The sequence below is a fragment of the Dreissena polymorpha genome, chromosome 1 (genome assembly GCF_020536995.1).
Source record: "Dreissena polymorpha isolate Duluth1 chromosome 1, UMN_Dpol_1.0, whole genome shotgun sequence".
In the NCBI taxonomy this organism is placed as follows: domain Eukaryota; kingdom Metazoa; phylum Mollusca; class Bivalvia; order Myida; family Dreissenidae; genus Dreissena; species Dreissena polymorpha.
The window spans coordinates 28,983,309-29,003,488 of record NC_068355.1 but is presented as its reverse complement, the minus strand read 5'-3'; the positions used below and the strand labels follow the sequence as shown (position 1 = coordinate 29,003,488).

Genomic DNA, 20,180 nt, shown 5'->3' with positions numbered 1-20,180 from the left:
ATACAAAATTAGAATGGTACTCTTATAACGGATCTGAACATCTGGTAGTAGGGTATCCCCGATTCATGACTTCTCGTGCAGAACTAGAGTGATACACAATAGCGGACATGGACATCTGTTAAAAGGGTATCTCCGCTACTTGACTTCACGTGCATAAGGCCGGGTTTACATGTCTACGCGTTCCGTGTCCGTGTCCGCGAAAAAACGAACTGGTTGAAATCTGTTGGACTCAGTACACGGACGGCAGTCAACATGAAAGGTCGACTTTCAAGCATAGATATTAGTGAAAAAATAATAAACTTAGTAAATATACAACAAACGTATGAAAGAATTCAAAGACAAAGACATTGCATTAAAACATCTGGAAAAGCATAGCCAACGAAATGTAAATTGATGGCGTTTCAGGTAAGTGAGAATAGTAATTTGCGAATATATATCGTCTGCATATTGTACACTCTATAATCGCTTTTCAACAGACACAGTTTATATTCCAAACAAGATATAACGCTAAAATAAGTCGCTATTTATGTTCTTTTTTTGCCTATATATATAAGTTTTGAAGTCTGTCTAATACGAATAAATCAGTAATGTTTATCAATATAATTATAAGGTTTTTAGAATCTGAATTAATAAATTTGTTCGACGGTTTCTTAAGATGGCACGTACATCTATCCAGTACCAATGTCTGCAATCCGTCTACTAACATGCTGTACTGCAGTCATCACAAAAAATGTGTGCTCTTCTAATAACGACATCTTAATCCAAGTACCACCTCGTTTGGAATGGGGTTTTACACGGAAAGGCTAAAATAATAAGCGGATGCATGGACTAGATACTCCGTGTCCGTATACGGAACGCGGACACGAAACGCGAACGCCGAGCACGGACACATGGAAACCCGGCCTGACTAGAATGATACGCAATAACGGACATAAACATCTGGTAGTAGGGTATCCGCGCTACATGACTTTCCCGTGCAGAACTAGTGATACGCAATAATGGACATGAACATCTTCTAGTAGGGTATCATCGCTACATGACTTTCCCGTGCAGAACTAGAGTGAAACGCAATAACGGACATGAATATCTGTTAGAAGGGTATCACCGCTAAATGACTACACGTGCAGAACTAGAGTGATACGCAATAACGGACATGAACATCTGGTAGCACGGTATTCCCCTTACATGACTTTCTCGTGCAGAACTAGAGTGATACGCAATATATACGTCATATATATGTGTTTTGTTGTTTACGCTCAGTTGAATTAAGGATCAAACCTGCACAGTCGTGTTTTGCATATCAACTCACTCAAAGTACACCATTATACCTTCGTGAAATATTCCATGTATATATTGCATGCTCAGCACAAAATCCCTTTTGAGTACCGTTACTAAGTTATAAGTGTATAAGGTGTCCTATATATTGGTTGCACTCTATCCCTAACCTGTGACATAACTCAGGGACTGTTTGTATAGGTCCGTGCATAACTATATCAAAAAGAACACACCTTTTATTTAAATGATTTTCATTTCATTCAGGTTTATTTTTCATACATTGATTCACAATATAAAATTATTGCAAGCAATTAATAACATGACTCAACATACATACAATTTAAACTATGCAAAAACATTGTCCATAAGTGTTAAGCTAAGTTTTACATACCTTACTAATTACCTTTCAGTACTCAACATCTACAGTATCACAAAAACAAGCTGAAGCAAAGCGACACCATACACACAAAAAAATTAACAGGGTAAATCGGTGTAACAACAATTGATTGGTGTATGTACTAACACCATTTCAGCAACAGAAAAGCAAAGGGGTGGAACCATCAACCTCTTAATTGCTCTTAAATTGTATTGTCCAAGATATGTTGAAGTCTATACTAAACAAGATATGTTTGTGAAACACTAGGTCCCACCCATATATTTGACCTTTGACCTTGAAGGATGACCTTGACCTATCACCACTCAAAATGTGCAGCTCCATGAGATACACATGCATGCCAAATATCAAGTTGCTATCTTCAATATTGCAAAAGTTATGGCCAATGTTAATGTTTGACGCAAACAAACCAACAAACAGACAGGGCAAATATAATATGTCCCCAAGTATAGACTGGGACGTAAAAAGGACATAGCTTTTGAGACATATATATCAATTGCTTTTAAAATTGTTATATATATGCATGTATTTGTGATAATAGTAATCTGAACATGATTGTCAGTTTATATATATATTTATGATAATAGCAACCTGAACATGATTGTTAGTTTAATTATTTCTGTATACGACCACCTTTACGCAAAGAAATTATAGATGAATCTATAAGGAATAGTTTTCTCTGTAAATTCTAGAATGGTTTATCCTTTGGAATAATGTATGTTTTAATATTGGTATGAGTATTAGTACAAGTTAGAATTAACCAATTATCGATCCTCTTTACACAACAAAATTATAGATGATCTATTCTGATCATTGTTCTCGTAAAATAGCAACTGTTTCATCATTTCAAATGACCTTATGAGAATGCTTGAGGCAAAAGTATATAAGCATGAACAATTCAATTTGTTTTGTAGCATGGGGCATTTAAAAACAAAAAGAAACAAGCATACCAACACAATCATGATTTACATATGATACAGTATACAGCTGGAAAACAGATATCATAAATTGTCATTGAAATGTGAGTTTATAACGAGCAAATTCGTTGAATTGATATCCCCCAGCCAATATGCTTCTGGACACAAGTGTTATATTTGACAATCAAAAAAGCATTTTTTTCTAAGATAAAAAGGGCAATAACTCCTTTATTAACAGATGGTGTACAATGCCATTTGACATGCATCATCCTCTTATCCATATATATATAATATATATATATATACTCATACCAAGTTTCAATGATATCGGCCAAAGCACTTCCAAAATATGGCTCCGGACACACAAAAAAGCATTATTTCAAGATACAAAGGGCCATAACCCCGTTATTAACAGATTGTGTACAATGCCATTTGGCGTGCATCATCCTCTTATCCATATTTATACACATACCAAGTTTCAATGAAATCCGCCAAAGCACTTCCAAGATATGGCTCCGGACGGACGGACGGAAAATGCCAAAACAATATCCCTCTGCCTATGGCGGGGGATAACAACTTCAGTATATATGGAACAAGAGATTGCCAAGCAATATGGTCCCCTACCGGTAAAACTCCACCAGTCAGTAATTTTTTTTTATTTTATTTTTTTACATTTGTTGCCATAGCAACCACAATTTTTGACATAGGAACAAAATGAATTGACGTGCATAATCTCCATATAAGCCATCTGTCCACGTTTCAAGTTTCATAAAAAAATATGAAGAACTTTGAAGTTATCGCAGGATCCAGAAAAGTGTGACGGACTGACAGACAGACTGACACACGCAGACAGACTGACACACGGAGCGCAAACAATAAGTCCCCCCCCCCGGTTTCACCGGTAGTGGACAATAAATATTGAGTTAACAAGATGAAAAAGATCGGACAATAAATGTGGCCGATAAGTGTGCTTACAAAGCATAAGTTTTTAAATTCCGCTCACTTTCCAGCCATATTAGCAAGAAAGATACTGGCGTTTATTTCATAGTTATATTCGCTCTATATATATCTCGACTTTACTCGCTGCGAAATTTCCTAGCAGGATGACCCTATTTGGGCTCCACTAACAAAATTTGCGGGGAGAAAAGTCGATATATAAAGCGAATTTAAATACGAAATAAATGCCAATCACCTTTTTACTGATATGGCTGGAAAGTGATTCAAGTAATTCACTACTGAAGGCATTCCAGTCATATCTCCCAGATCTCCCAGAGTAAACCCTGACTTTGCTTTCTGATTTTGCTCAACTGAGCACAATGTGAGCTTTTGTGTTATACAACCAACGACGGACAAAAGGCGATCACAAAAGCTCACATTGTGCTCAGTTGAGCTACCAGTTGAGCTACAAACAAGAGCATTTAAAAAGCCATAGCACAGTTGTTTGTCTTATCTTAGAACACTTATTGCGAACAATTCAATTGAGACAATTAAGACAATATTGCTTTTGAGTCAATGATGTCTTTTAAACATTTAATTGTCACTATCAGAGTCATTGTCACTATCACTGTCTGTAAAATCCTCATCACTGAGTATTACATCAGTTGGTTCAGAGGGTTCTAACTCGTATTCTGGTAAGTTTCCATAATTTATTTCAGAAATACGAGCCTCTTGAACGCTGGTTAGACCAACCTTTTGTGCAAAATCAGAAAGCAAAGTCAGTGTTAAGTCTGGGAGATATGACTGGAATGCCTTCAGTAATGAATTAAATTTCATTTCCACATAAAGCCCTTCTTTGATGATGACTGGCATGTCTCCTTTAACATTATCCAGGACCTTGTTTAAAAGACCTGAATGTTCATTGGAAAAGAAATGTAATGTTGACTTCATTTCTGAAATCAAAAGTTCCTTTTCTTCTGCAGCTCTCTGTGTCATGCAAAACAGGCGAACAGCTTGCTGTTTTACAGACACAGGCACACTGGTCCTCCAAGCACCTACATCTAATGACTTCAAAATGTCCCACAGCTTGCTGTCGCACGACTTTACATCTTCAAATGACAAATGTGTCGGCATTTTAACGACTTCCCCGCCAACCGCATTGTACAACGACAGCTGTTCTCTTATCTTTTTGTTGCTTGCCCAATCTTATGGCTACAGCTTGTCCTCCTAAAAGCAACATTATTTTTTAAGTTTTAGTTAACTTTCAAATGACTCCTAAAAGAAAGGTAATGAATGATGTGACAATTTAATTAGGAAATACTTTTACTGTTTTTAGTTACAGAGACCTAGATCTCAAGCTAAGTCTGCATATAAACTACCAGCACACTTAACTGTACAAAATACCCACATGAACACTCAAATTATTTAGAGGAACATTCTATGTAATGTAACAGCTAACATTGCTTAACTGGTCCCAAATGTAATCCCAAACTTAATGTGCAATACAAGTTTCATCACGATTGGCTCATGCAAACAAAAGTGATTGTCTGGAACCCACCTGCTTGTTTCCCTTCTTGCCCAAATGGCTCATATCTCAATAAATAACCAGGTTTCCAACTTTGTTGATTAGACAAAAATAATGAAGTATATTCAGTAATGAAAAACACACTGAAAGGTCTTAGGAAGATATTTGTATTACATTAAGGTGACAATAACTTGTATCATATAGAAATGGATTTTTATACTTACTTGCATACTTTTTCATTAAATCTAACAAAAACAGCCTCTCTGCAGTGGTCTGTTGAAGGGTCTCCAGTGTCTTAGTTTCTCTTGTGCAGTCTTGAGTGTCCGCAGGTAATCAACATTTGTTGAGTCCCATTTGACACCAGCCTTCTTCCCTTTCTTTTTCAGTTTTGTCTCTAGCCTGCATTGGATAAAATTACATCCTATTGATGTATATGTTCTTGTATGTAAGATTGGCATTTAAAGGTGAAATGACTTTTTAACGAAATTATTTTATACACGCATTAGGCAAAGAATCTATAACATGCATTAATCTTTGACCATTTAAAAACTACTTGTCTGGGGGTAATTTACATATCGTTATTTTTATAAGTGGATAGAGTTTAACTTGCCTTACTTAGAGGACAGAAAATAGAACAGAATGTTTAGATAAATAAATAAGTATCAAATGGAAAAAGGTCAATTAAAAAAGGCCATGCATAATAGATACATGCAATATACCTTTTCTTATCTTTGTTTACATCTGTCGCAAACACACCCCTAAAATTAAGATTTCATAAAATTGTTAGCGATATAATTATATATTTAACATACATAGAGCATATGATTTTTAACCACTGGCCACTACAGGAACATTATGTAAATGTACTATGTATCTAACAAGAGCTGTCAGAGGACAGCGCGCTCGACTATTCAAGTGCTTGACAGTATAACGTAAGACAACATGGGGAAATTGTTCAAATTATTCAATAAGGTCAAGTTAATAGTTCAGGTATATTTTCAGGTGGGGGTAGGGGAGGGGGTTGAGAGGGGGTATACTGTGGGGTGTGGTCATTTATAAGACGATCTTTCAAAAATAAAAAAATGAAGAAAAAAAATATTTTTTTTGGGGGGGTGGGGGGTGGGGGGGCAGGGATTCAGGGTTGGTGCGTGGGGGATGGTTTGGACGGAATCCATTGTGGTATTAATACAAGTGTTGTTTTGTAAAAGTATTCATAAAATCTGATCATAAATAAAGAAGTTATGGCAATTTAACTAATTTATTCTTTTGACATTGAGAGTCAAGGTCATTCAAAGGTCAAGGTCAAATAGAACTTGCCAGGTACAGAACCCTCATGATAGTAAGAAAATATTTGAAGTTTGAAAGCAATAGCTTTGATACTTTAGAAGTCAAGTGGATCTAACAATTTAACAAAATATTCAATTACTAAGACAAAAAAGGGCCATTATTCTTACAAAATGCTTGCTACAGTTGTCTGCTCTTGTTTATAGATTGGGGTCATGTTGGTAAAGAAGTTTGCAAAATATGAAAGCAAACTATAACATTTGCACGCTCACGCTAACGCCGACGCCCAGGTGAGGAGGATAGCTCCACTATATATATTTCATATATAATAGTCGAGCTAACAAACAAAACAAAATCTCCCCAAAAAACATTCTGAGAAAAAAAGTGTTAAGTGTTATGATTGAAAACTCATTATTCTTGCACATCACAACTTCATTTATTTTTTATTTATCCACAAAGAGACTGGATGCTAACTAATAACATTACTTAGAATCTGTATAAAATAACGTAGTAACAAATGCATTATTCCTATTAAAAGTACCTGTATTTTGTTAGCTCCTCCAGGACTAGACAATACTCTTCAGCAGGTGACAAGGAGTGATTTTCTGTATTAAAATGTGAAGTGCAAATCATTAAAACACAAAGACCATGTTAAGCAAATTATGTGGCTTGTAAACACTTATTGAATTTCTGTTAAAACAATTGAATGCTGCGAGAAAATGAAAAACTCACTAAGCTACTTATGAATCAAATAATTATCATATAACATACCAGTTGATTTGCTGCGGATACACACAACCCGCTCATAATCTATCCATTCCTGTAGACATTCAGTTGTTACTCCTAATCAACAGAACAATTTAATAAATATTTGTGAACTTACACAGAGAAAAACAATAATTATTTTAAATTCATCTACATTATTTAAATGGTTCATTTTGTCAGGCTTTTTTCGCTCCATTTTGGGAAAACGCCACACTGGAATTTTGGGAATTTTGCGTCGCGAAAACCCCCATTTTGGGAAAAAAATTAATCGCAAAATTTGGCTCAATTGGGAAAAATTATCGCATGTAAATTATTTAAAACAGTGTTTCTTATATTTCAAAAAAGCCGTTAACTGGTAAATAACGACTATTTTGATAACTTATTATTAAAATTTTACAAAATATTGTGAACATGTGTGATAAGTGCAGGTTTTTTAATCTGAATTTGGGGAAAAGGCTTGGCCTTTTTGAGGTGAAAAAAATCGCGGGAAGCGCCGGATTTTGAGGAAAATAAGGAAAGTCTTAAATAATCATTAACATATTTTACATTTCTTAAAACAAATTCAAGGCAACAGATAATTTAATTATGCAATACTTTCTATTTTCTACACCAGATCAGGTCAACTTATATATTTAAAGGGTAAAAAAAAAAAAAAAAAAAAAAAAAAAAAATTTTTTTTTTTTTTTTTTGGAATTGGGAATTTTTTTTTTCAATTGGGAAAAAAAAAACCAGATTTGCATTGGGAATGGGGCCGAATTTCGGACCCGTGGCATAGGGCGGAAAAAGCCTGTTTGTTATCGGGACATTTATAGTTTTGTTTCTTCTGATTTAACATAAAGTCTTTCAATTCTATATTGTTATGCACAAACATTTTGTTTTTTTTAATATTGGGACAATATTTTCTGAGATGGCAATTAGTCGAATTCTGTCAAGCCAGCAATTAAAGGTGTTCATCTCACAACTGGTATTGACATGTGCATCATTTAATTAAACACTGGAAACTGCAAAACAAATATGGGATGGTAATTTTATATAATGACACAAACACTTGTAGAAAATCTGCATTTGTCCATGTTTTCTTACCTGCAAAAGGTTCCAAAATTTCTTGAAGAGCCTCCTTGCTTTTTTTTTCTACATCCTCTGCTCTAGCAAGCTTATCAGGGAGGGAGAATCCTGAATAAGAAAATACCCAGAAGTTTAAATTGTCACAGAAAACTAGCATCCATTTTCAAAAAAGAAAACACCTTTCATGAGAAATTGACAGTCAACACTTCTAACGACTTCGTTGAGGGAACAGTAAACTGCTATCTATCCTTTCTTTAAAAGATTAATTCAAATCAGTGGTAAATACTAGCACATGGAGTTTTGTCTCCATCAGTAAGTAAAAGTTAGCGTTTTTCTTTTCATTATGTCCTCTTTGTTTCACATCATGTTACAAGACTGACAATATAACCCTTTATCTTAGGAATTGTATTATTTACAAAGTCAGCTAGCAAGCCTCTGTTGGTTATGCGAGAAATCAATAAAACCAATGTATTTAATAAGTTTCACAATGATTAGGCAAAATTGTGACTTCTATAGTGTTCGATCACAAGGTTTCTCTCTAGTAACATAAGGAAAACTGCCCCCCTCCCTGGCAGCCATGTTTTTTTACTGATAGGGATCATTTGCGAACTCGTCTGAGATATATATATATAACCCTTTACCACTTAGATACGTATTTTCACGCATTTGTAGTTCCTTATAAAATAATATTTCATTGAAGACCTTTCTTACTAGATTAAAGATTTTAAGACTTCATATCTAAACCATAGATACTGATGAGCAGCAAACAGCATAAAACATGAACAGGCTGCGAGTTACTCTCAGGCTTTTCTGGTTTTATGCTGTTTGCACATTGCCTTTTTCACTTTGCTTCTAAGCGGGAAAGGGATAACCAATCTTTTCAACAAGTTTCATGATGATTGGGCAAAAAATGTGACTTACAGTTTTCACAAGCTTTTTTAAATAGATAAATATAAGAAAACTGCCCCCCCACCTCCCGGCAGTCATGTTATTCAACTGACTGGAACCATTTTCAAACTCAACTCTCATATCAAGGAAACATATGTTCTGACCAAATTTCATGAAAATTGGGCCAAAAATGTGACTTCTAGAGTGTTCACATGTTTTCACTATATACATATAGAGAAAAATGTCCAGCCCACTGGCAGCCATGTTTTTTCACCGATCTGGACCATTATCTAACTCGTCCGAGATATCAATAAAACCAATGTTTTGACCAACTTTCATGATGATTGGGCAAAAATTGTGACTTCTAGAGTGTTTACAAGGTTTCTCTATAGCCAAATAAGGAAAACTGCTCCGCCCACTGGCGGTCATGTTTTTCAACGGACTGGAACCACTTTTGAACTCAACCATCATATCATTAAGACAAACAAAGTTACATGAAGATTGGGCATGAAATGTTACTTCTACTGTGTTTACAAGTTTTTTCTTTTTTGACCTAGTGACCTAGTTTTTGACCCGGCACAACCCAGTTTCAAACTCGACCGAGATTTCATTGGGACAAAGCTTCTGACCAAGTTTAATGAAGATCGGACAATAAATGTGGCCTCTAGAGTGTTTATGAACAAATGTGAACGGACGGAGGGACGGACAGACGTCGGACAAAGAACGGTCACAAAAGCTCACCTGAGCAATCAGGTGAGCTAAAAAGCAAAGTATCAATTCATTGATTAATATTTATTTTAAATACTGTAATTGTAAAATGGTGGGATAATTTTCTGTTACAATCACTATTTTTAACATTACCTCATAACAAGCTGGACATTTGGATCCATCATCGTGGATGTTTTCCATTTGGTAGATAAAATGTCGAAATTCATCAGCTGTTCCTCCTACAAGCACTTTGTACAAATCTTTGACCTAAAAATATAACCGTGATTTATCCCATTTATTCAAAATTTATTAAACATGATAAAATATAGAGACAAAACCAACAGTTAAAGCAAGCTGTAAGAACTTAAAATAAACGTTTAAAGGTAAACTAAAGCATACACATAAGGCAATTACACATTGCAATTAAAAATAAGGCTTGTCATAGGATCTGACATATGCCCGCAATGTGGAATATTGTCGGTGCAGTGTGAACTTTTTTGTGAAACTTTTCCAGATGTTAAACTTTGTTCTGTGTTAGCGACTTCAGTATGATGTTTCCACTTACATACTTATATTCAATCATCCATCCATTCAGCATAATTCCATGCTGTCTGCTCTTAATCAAATTGAATTTGATAATTTTCATATCAAATAATAATGTATGTTAATCTATAAAATTGTTAATAGCCACTATAACACATAGGGTCTTTCTGTAATTATTTGTGTACAATGGTGAGACATACTTTAAAAAAGTAGAGCATAAAAATGGAAGGGGGATGGTACATATTTAACAGAGAGGGGTACAAAAATGGAAGGCTCCACCTCCTGCTTTTCTGATACTAGTATAGCAAATCATTCACATGAATCAGTAAATCAAATATTTATACTTAAATTATTTTGTAAACAAGCTTTATTTTATGAATTAACTACATATAAAAATATTATACTTTTGTGTTACTTCAAAAGCAATTCAAACAAAAATCATGTACAAACATACAGGGTGATGAATATATGTCTTCATGTGATTTGATGTCCACGCGTCTAATGCGGAGCAGAAACTTTTAAATGACACCGAGCTTTCAAGAAGAAGACCACATAACCAGCGCATGAAGTCGAAGTGAAATGCCACGTTTGGAAATTTGGTTGAAGATGGCCACAGGTTGAACCTAATCAAGCGTACAGCTTCAACTTCACACTTGCAAAATTGCAGGGTCTTCAAATGCTGTCGACCTTAAAAAAGATTACAAGGTTTTTAAAAAATACTTATGGTTGTTAACTATAAAAAGTGTTTTAGTAATTGCAAATTGGCAAAACCATGATTTATTGGGATCATATAACTCACTTCAACTTGCAACTTAGTTGTAACCATGCTGGGCATTTCCAGTTGTAATAATTAGTTACTTGGCTTTTAATGACCCAGTTTGATACAGGGTGCATATATTAATATTGGCGAGAATGTAGCTAGATTCCAATATAAGTTGACTACTGTTTAACACAAAGTAACAGGACAGCAAAACAACCTGCAACGAATCTTTCGTACCAAGTTACATTATAGGATAAGAACAATGCAATGATCAGTGTGAGACATGACAAGATCAGAACAATTATCAGCATGAGACATGATAAGATAAGAACAATGATTAGCGTGAGACATGATAAGATAATAACAATGATCTGCATGAGACATGATAAGATAATTACAATTATCAGCATGAACCAGGATAAGATAAGAACAAATATCAGTTTGAGACAAGATCAGAACAATTAGCAGCATGAGATATAAAATATGAACAATTATCAGCATTAGACATGATAAGAACAATGATCAGTGTGAGACAATATCTGAACAATTATCAGCATGAGACATGATAAGATAATAACAATATCACCAAGAGACATGATAAGATAAAAGCAATTATCAGCATGAGACAAGATAAGAACAATTGTCAGCATGAGAAATTATAAGATAAGAACAATGATGAGGGTGAGACATGATAGGATTACAAAATTACCTTTATCATCCACGACCACGAGTTTTTTCAGGTAAGTAGTGCTACAGGAATGGTCATTCAATTTCCAAGCCTCATCATCATCAATGAAAGAAAGGTAAGCCATGTTCTGTAAAAAAGGGCATTTAAGACAAATGCTCAATAAGAATTTAAAAACACCTGGCAGTTTTAAAGTTCAAGATAACAACAGCTTTTGAGTTTGATGGCAGTTGGAACTGGTTGGTTTTGAAACCATGTATTGAAAAAGACCACATTTGTAATACACGTATTTGTATGAAGCTCATGTAATGATAATTTTCTAAAATGGTACTTTGAATATCTCTAAACACATTCAAAGATTTTTTAAATAAATGAAGTCATACCACTTTAAGAAAAAAAAGTACACTGTCTTAGATGATTTATGTTCAAATTCAATTATATGATAAATGCTTTCTCTTGTATTTGTTAACATTGTACCTTCCAAATGCAGATGAGGATGTTTATGCCTCAACCGCAAGCATGTGAGGCACGTAGTCTCCCATGAACAGCAATCACAACACCTGTACAGTTCATCTGTGGAGAGACAACAATCAGCACATTGTCGCTTATTGGGTGTCTGCATTTGTACATAAGCAGACATAATTTCTGGAGATATACTTTTCCATTCTTCAAGACGTTTGGCCTTTTCAGTATCGTATCTTATATTTTCATCTGCAACGCATACATATCTTTCTTTAATATTTTGAGGAGCTTCGAGTTGACAGTAAATATTATTGATTATAGACAAATAAGTAGACCTCAATTATTGTATTCTCAGATATTCCAAGTTTTTTTCCATGATTTTGTGAGGACCCTGGCCCACTAACTTTTTTTTTTGAGTTGCGAACTTTTCAATTTTTTTTTTTCAATGAGTCGCAAAATTCTGAAACATAATTGTAGTGTGTGTTGTTTTTTTTATACATTTCCACACACCCGTGGTATGGGGTACTTTTCCACTTTAATTAATATCATGAGTATGTATCGTACGATTCCCTTATTTTGAGCATGACCTAATTTATATCACTTTGTTTACATTAAGATTGCGGCTCTCATGATGACGTCACATGCATGCGTTCCGAGTATTTTGTTTTACTAACATTACTACGCTTGAAAATATAAACTACAGACACAACTAAAATAAGGAAAAAAAAAGTTTAATTACATTTACAAATCTTACTTCAACTGTAATATTCTAATTGTATGCCGATTCCGTTCATGTTTTTGCTACTCATCAATAAACTTGCACAGAAATTGCAGACCACTGCGCTTGTGTAAACACATAATTTCATGTATTTGTTTTATTTTAAAGAAAATTCTTTTACTTTTTCGCAATTCCCAGAAAATGTTGCATGGAAAAATCTTTGCAGGTACATCACAAAAATAGGTGACATCCCTTATCCACATGTTCAGTGGGTATACACTGTCTCGATTTGATATTTTTATCAAATTTTTTAATAGTAACATATATGCCAAAATTTTATTTGAACAAATTGCGAACGTTTTTGTTTTTTCCAATTCTTGAGCACTTTTTGTGTGTATATGTTGCTATACAGAAGATCTACCGATAAAACAGAAACTTGTTAAATGGTAAATAGAAGTTATAAAAAAGTTAAATTAATCTTTCAGTTTCTCTAAATTTGTTCAGTGAATCGAATTTTCTAAGTTTAATTGACATCATGTCTATTGCAATCGAGTACTATAGCTTTTTTAATGTAACCTTTTGACTCAAGGTAGACAACGCGTGTAGTGTATATTATTTGCGGATGTGCATGGAACTATCGACTTTGCGTAGTTTAACACGCTGTAAATAAACAATTTTTACATGGATTTAATGGGAATGAAATAAATTGTTTGAGGTACATCGTTTATTGCGGCAATGTTTGAATTATTTCAGAAATTATTTTATTTGTTTCCTTAACCGCTTGACTGAAGGTAATTGGAGGATATATTTATACTAGCTGTGTGATCTTATAAGGTAATGTCAGAAGTTGTGCGACAATGCTGGGAATTAAAAATAAGAGCAATGCATAACGGGTGCCACACTCGGCTACGGGTGCAGTTTTGAATAAATGAAGGCTTGTCAGTTTGTTTTTTTTTTAAAAGGTTACAGTGACCTTGACCTTTGACCTAGTGACCCCCAAAATGGGTGTGGCACGTAGATCTCATCAAGGTGCATCTACATATGAAGTTTCAAAGTTGTAGGTGGAATCACTTTGATTTTAGAGCAAATGTTAAGGTTTTAGCACGACGCGGACGTCAGACGGCGGACGACAAGCTGGCTATGACAATAACTCTGGTTTTCTCCGAAAAACGCTGAGCTAAAAAATGATCCAGATATCAGTCTGGAATAATAATTAACTTCAGATTTTTAAACTTTCCTTAAAACTGTATCATTGGTTTTGGAAACATTACTTTGTGAATAGATATACAGTCAACTCGCCGATAACGAATCGTAGCCCTTAACGAATCAGATAATATTCAACAGAATGGAAATTTTGTTTAATGCATGCCTTTTAAAATCATAATGCATCAGTCGTTGAGGTCTTTCATTTTGACTTTTGAAGACTAAAAATGGTTGTTGTCAATTAACGTGTATTGATCTTCGTAGATGAAATGCAAACACGGCGTCTTTTTGATCCAGATTCAGAGCCTCGTTTTAAATTGAAAGGCCGAAGTTCACCTCGTGTTTCCTGGCGGTGATTTTCAGCGAACAATAAAATTGTTGCTTAAAAGCAGGGTCAAGGTATGCACTTTCCTCCATCATATTATTTCCCTGATCAGTTGCTTGTTTAATGGCCTGCTGACATGAAAGTAAATTGACCTAATTTTGCCCTTAGCGAATCGTCAGTTTCATCAGGTGAGGGGTCGTCTCACAAATGTTTGAATTACAGAATGTAGGTTGAACAGCTTATTAGAGCTGTTCTGCATTTCATATAGATTTCACAACGTTACATTTTGACATTTTCTGGCATGTATGACTTTCATAGACACATTTTATTGCAAATTACACATTGTTTAAACTGTAAAAGGCTTTGATAGCTATTGTTAATTGTTTATAAAAAAAAGTTAAGTAAAGTTTCTTGTGTCTTGTAGGTCCATGAGATGGAAAGCTCAAAATAGGAATGTTTGTTTCAAACCTCTTGATATGAATTGAATGTTATTATTCCCCCCCCCCCCCCCCCCAAGTCTATACTGGGGCTCATATTGTTTTTGCCCTGTCTGTTGGTTTGTTGGTTTTCGTCAAGCTTTAACATTTGCCATAACTTTTGCAATATTGAAGATAACAACTTCATATCTGGCATGCATGTGTATCTCATGGAGCTGCACATTTTGAGCGGTGAAAGGTCAAGGTCATCCTTCAAGGTCAAAGATATGGGTCAAAATCGCTCATTTAATGTACACTATAGATTCATAACAACTTCTCATGCATGGAACTCCACATTTTGAGTTTGAAAGGTCAAGATCATCCTTCATGGTCAAAGGTCAAATATATTGGGGACATAGTGTTTCACAAACACATCTTGTTTTTATTCTGGTTTCAGATGCCTTGTAAGAAAAAGAAGGTTGTCCAAAATGTGCACTCCAGCCCTGCACAGAAATCTGCAAAGGCAGTATCCAATAAATACAAACTGAAAGGGAAGCGGATGAGTCCGAGGAAGACGATGGCTGTACGGAGAGCCCTTTATAGCGTATGTAATGAAAGTATGTCTTTAAGAAAAGCTGCCCGTGAATACAATCTATCATATAGCTTTTTACAGAGGAGATATTCTGGTGAAACTGACATAGATAAGGTGAAAGGTCCAGCTACTGTTTTCACTAAAGAAGAGGAGAATATGGCCTCATGGTTAAGTGAGATGGCGCAGAGAGGCATGGGCCTCAGAACATGTGAATTCCTGGATTTTGTTCAGGACGTAGTAAAACGGGAGAAAAGGAAAACGCCTTTCACTGATGGTAGACCAGGTTACAGTTGGTACATTGCTTTCATGAATAGGAACTCACATATCATAGACATTCGCACAGAAACTCCACTTGAGCTGAAGCGCTCAAAAGTTACCAAGGATGTCACTGACAATTGGTATTTGAATGAACAAAGAGTGCATTGATAAGCCTTCTCGTATATGGAATGCAGATGAAACTGGTTTCAATATGGGAAGTAACAAATCAAGGGTAATTGGTCCTGCTCGGAGAGATTTGTCAGTGCCCCACATAACTGCAGGGAAAGAAAGACTTACAGTTATGTACTGTGGTTGTGCTAATGGACAGATAATGCCACCATTTTTAGTATTTCCAGAACCTAAACCAAGGTCGTACAATCCATTGAATGGAGCTACTGAGGGATCAGCCATCGCTTACACCAAGAAAGGTTGGATGGATGCTGTCACATTTGGAAAATTCATTGACCATTTTGATAAGCACGCTGGAACTGATCGTCCTGTTGTCTTGTTGCTAGACAGTGTCAGTAGTCATGTTGATCACAAAGTGTTCATGGATGCAAAGAGCAAGGGGATAGAGTTGTACAGGATCGTGCCTAATGCCACCCACCTGATGCAGCCGATGGACAAAGGCGTCTTCGGGCCATTGAAATCAAAGTGGCATTTGGTTGCAAGAAAGTACAGTAGGGAAAATCCTGGAAAATCGATTGGCAAGGAGGTGTTTGCCGAGAAATTGACAGAGGCATTTCTCAATTTCTACAAACCGCTAACAGTCATTAATGCATTCCGATCCTCTGGTATATACCCGGTAGATGCATCTGTTATAACTGATGAAATCCTGAAACCTGGAAGAACGTTCTTCACTTCCAAACCAGAAGAACAACCGTCAACTTCTGGAAGAGTGTCACAAGTCATGCCCATGGAATGTTCGCCTGGTCAACAAAAGGCAAAGGGTGCTCTAGAGGTATTTGAAGAGACTTTGTCCACACCAGTTCTAAAGAAGTACAGGACAAGAATAGAGGAAAACTATGACATTGAAACGCAGTCACCCTGTTTTGAGGTCTATAAGAAACTGCACAGTAAAGTGCACAAGACAGCTGAACCCCCATCATCTTCACAAGGGAGTAGTTCATCTGGTCATCATACTGGACTGCACATGCTAGCAGATGCTGCATTCCAAGCCACACAGACGTCATCAGTTGTAACACCTGACATCGTGTCACTTCTGTCCACACCGCCATCCACTTCATCCTGTCTGGTTTCACCTGTATTAAGAGAAGCTCTTGTTTACCCTAAGGCTCCAGAAACATTGAAACCAGTCCGGAAAACACTGTTGAACACTTTGCCAGACAATCTGACCTCAACAGAAAGTATTCGTACAATGTCACTGAAGCAGTTAGAAAAAATTACCAAATTTACAGAAAGAGAGATTAAGGCAAAAGCGGCGTACCTGAAAAAACAAGCCCAAATCTCTAAGAAAAATGAAAAAAAGAAAGGGAGCTCAGCTGCAAATCCTAAGAAAGGTAAAGGACCCTTGAAAGGTAAAGGGTGCTTAAAAAGAAAAGTGGAAAATGTTGTTCCCCAAGAAGAAACAACAGGATCAAGTATGTCGAAGGACTTCTGTAAAGCTTGTCTAACCACATGGGTGGAAGATATCACATCAGGTGAAAATCAACTATGGATACAGTGCGACCAATGTGACGGATGGGTACATGCAGGTTGCCTAACGGAACGTGTGGATGAAGATGAGCCTTTCACCTGACCAGATTGCGTTTAGAAGTAATAAGCAGTCCATCATAATCTATAGTTAGTGATAATAAAATGATGGCTGATTAAAAACAAATCAACTGTCCAGATACTTTCGAAGAGATAATCATGTTTTCAAAATGAAAGTACATTAAAATTAGACATGATAATTATAAAACACAAATTCATACATGCCATTGACTATATTTCATTCTCTTTAGAAAACATATAATAGTTATGCACTAAAGTAAGAATAATTAAACCATACTAAAATATTACATGTAAAATATCAAAAGTACAAGTGGCTAGCCATGTACATATTTTAATAACTTGTATTAGTGCACTGTCATAACAACTATGTAAATATGCATAATATTGTATGTATGGTTTGCTCTATAAATTTGTCCATTTCATTACAGAAACCAGATGATTCCGTGGTTTTGGCATCAACAAAAAAGGAAATGGTATTAAGAAACTCTGTTATTAAGGGATACCATTTTTTCCAAATAAGACCACCCAATACCACACCCCCTACTCAGTTACTAGTCCAGCCAGAATACACTAACATTCATGATGAGTGTGCCAGTTTGGTATGGTTACCAGAATTAGATACTTTTCCAGACCATATGCATTCACTTATTACGGATGAAAAGAGGCAGCTAAAACTTCAAGATGTGGCCGGTCTACCCATTGGCCATGTCCCAAGAAATTTGGCAGGATTCTTCCGGCCTTTAATGGAGAGTGGACGCATTGTAGCAGTGGTGACTGGAGAACCTGTCCCAAGCTTTCCTCCTTGGCCTGCACTAAAGGAAGAAGGAGGGGGTGTAGTGCTTCCATGTAATTACATTATCACACATTCTGATATTGAGGCACAATATAAAAAACTTTCAGAACTGCTCAAAAGTATCCCTGAAGGGACGGCCATGGAACTTGTTCTGCTGTAGCTAGTCCGAGTATTTCTTTGCATGTGTTTTAAATTACAAGCAGTAATCTTTGATCTCTGTTGATTACCTGGTAAGTTTTGATTGGCAAATAATGTAAGTTCCAATCACTTATTTCTTTAATTTTGTATTATTTCTTTTATTTTGTATGTTGATTACAAGAAGTAATCTTTGACCTCAGGATATAGATATGTGTGATCTCTGTTTAATCTAGTCAGTATTGATTAAGCTAAGCATTTAAAATGTTAATTTCAGTCGCTTTGTTTTGGTATTTTTTCTATTGAATACAAGTAGTAATCTTTGATCTCGGTATATAAATATATGTATCTATACAGACCTATATTTTGTTGACCTTTGAATATTTTATTGACATTATATATCTGTTTAAATAAACAAGCATAATATTTCATTAGTTTTGTCTTAATAATTATGCCCAGAATCTTTCTTTAGATACCATTATATAAGTATTTAATTCTTACATGATGGCAATGACAATCACTGTTTACTTTTTGACTGTTTTGACAGGTAAAATCGACTTTGAGAAAACCCCCACAATCTATACATCACGTGACTCGTTATTGACAAAACTAGCCCGCTAATGGCGGAAGCACATGTAAACAAATACAGGCAGCAAAATCTGTAAGTTCCAAACACAAAGATGAAATCGTGTGCAGGTTAAATGCAGATGAAATATCATTCAATGTGATAGTTATTTCAGTCTCTAGTTGTGCTTGATTTATTTACATTCATGCGTTTTCTGTATACTGGCCCGTTATCGGCGAGTGGACTGTATATGATCACACACACCCATAAACCAAGGACAGCTGACATGTGACTAGAGCCGGACGGAGGCTGGAATTAATCTCAATCAATGCACCAATTAGGTTGTTGTTTACTTACCAAATGTAACCAAAGTATCTACGTCTGATACTGAACTGCTATTTGTAGTACAGTTAGCAATTAAGTTTGTTTCTGGTTTCTCATTCTCAATCTGAACTTCTGCAAGTTCTTGTGATTGCGTTCCAAGCTTTTGCCTACTGCCCCACTTCTCGGTGACATGTAGGCTACTGTTCGCCGGCTTTTCCCCTTGTACACAGTTTTAATAGAAGCTTCCGGATCATTGGCATGATGTTTAGTTAATTTAGGCTGATCACTTTATTATCCCATAATTATTTGTGTTCTATAATTAAAATAACACAGACACGTTTCTTCCGCGAACCCCGGTACGTCAGCATTATCAGACGATTGACTGTATAAGCGCCTTTCAGAAAGGTATAATTTGCGGCCAGATAAGACTTGACGTAAAGCTGAAGCGCAATCGAACCACTCCAATAGCTTTTAAATGCTTATCACTGCGCAGGCAAATTTAATTAAAATTAATATCATTTGTAAAAAAAAACAGCGATATCTCGAAAATATTTATTCATAATACTACATAACCGGAAACTATATATTTTATATAGTTATTTTAAAAGTAGCACTAAACTGAATTCTCGTCATAGGTATCAAATTGTGCTTAAATCGTGTAATCTGCTATAATTTATTGAAACCCAACATCCAGAGTTCATATTCGTTCGAGCATTTTAAAGGCAGGAAATACAATCAGCTATGCAATAACGGCATAATTCCTCACACGTGGCACACCATTGTCCGCCAAATGAACAAGCACCGTTTAGCGACAGCATCTTTTATTAGTGTTGGCAGTAGTACTAAAATTTTACCGCGGTAGGAAAGGCATCTTTTATTATTAGTAGTAGTAGTCTAAAAAGTCTAATAA

General features: G+C 35.6%; 1 protein-coding gene across 3 annotated transcripts; it reads right to left on the bottom strand.

Moving 5' to 3' along the window:
• Positions 1-1,520: 1,520 nt before the first annotated feature.
• LOC127864949 (uncharacterized) lies at positions 1,521-19,648 on the bottom strand. 3 transcript variants are annotated; one of them, XR_008042340.1, is made up of 11 exons: positions 19,304-19,648; positions 12,223-12,318; positions 11,770-11,875; positions 10,755-10,987; positions 9,911-10,024; positions 8,180-8,269; positions 7,103-7,174; positions 6,873-6,936; positions 5,767-5,805; positions 5,272-5,446; positions 1,521-4,749 (listed from the first exon to the last, which is right to left on the bottom strand). XR_008042340.1 is itself a non-coding variant. In XM_052404842.1 (6 exons), the coding sequence occupies exons 1-5, from the start codon at positions 8,316-8,318 to the stop codon at positions 5,293-5,295; spliced, it is 468 nt and encodes a 155-aa protein (XP_052260802.1). In that variant the 5' UTR covers positions 8,319-8,604; the 3' UTR covers positions 1,521-4,749; positions 5,272-5,292. The 3 variants fall into 3 exon arrangements, 1 of the variants encoding a protein (XP_052260802.1); XR_008042339.1 differs by lacking the exon at positions 19,304-19,648 and having other exon boundaries at positions 12,223-13,780; XM_052404842.1 differs by lacking the exons at positions 9,911-10,024; positions 10,755-10,987; positions 11,770-11,875; positions 12,223-12,318; positions 19,304-19,648 and having other exon boundaries at positions 8,180-8,604.
• Positions 19,649-20,180: the final 532 nt, after the last annotated feature.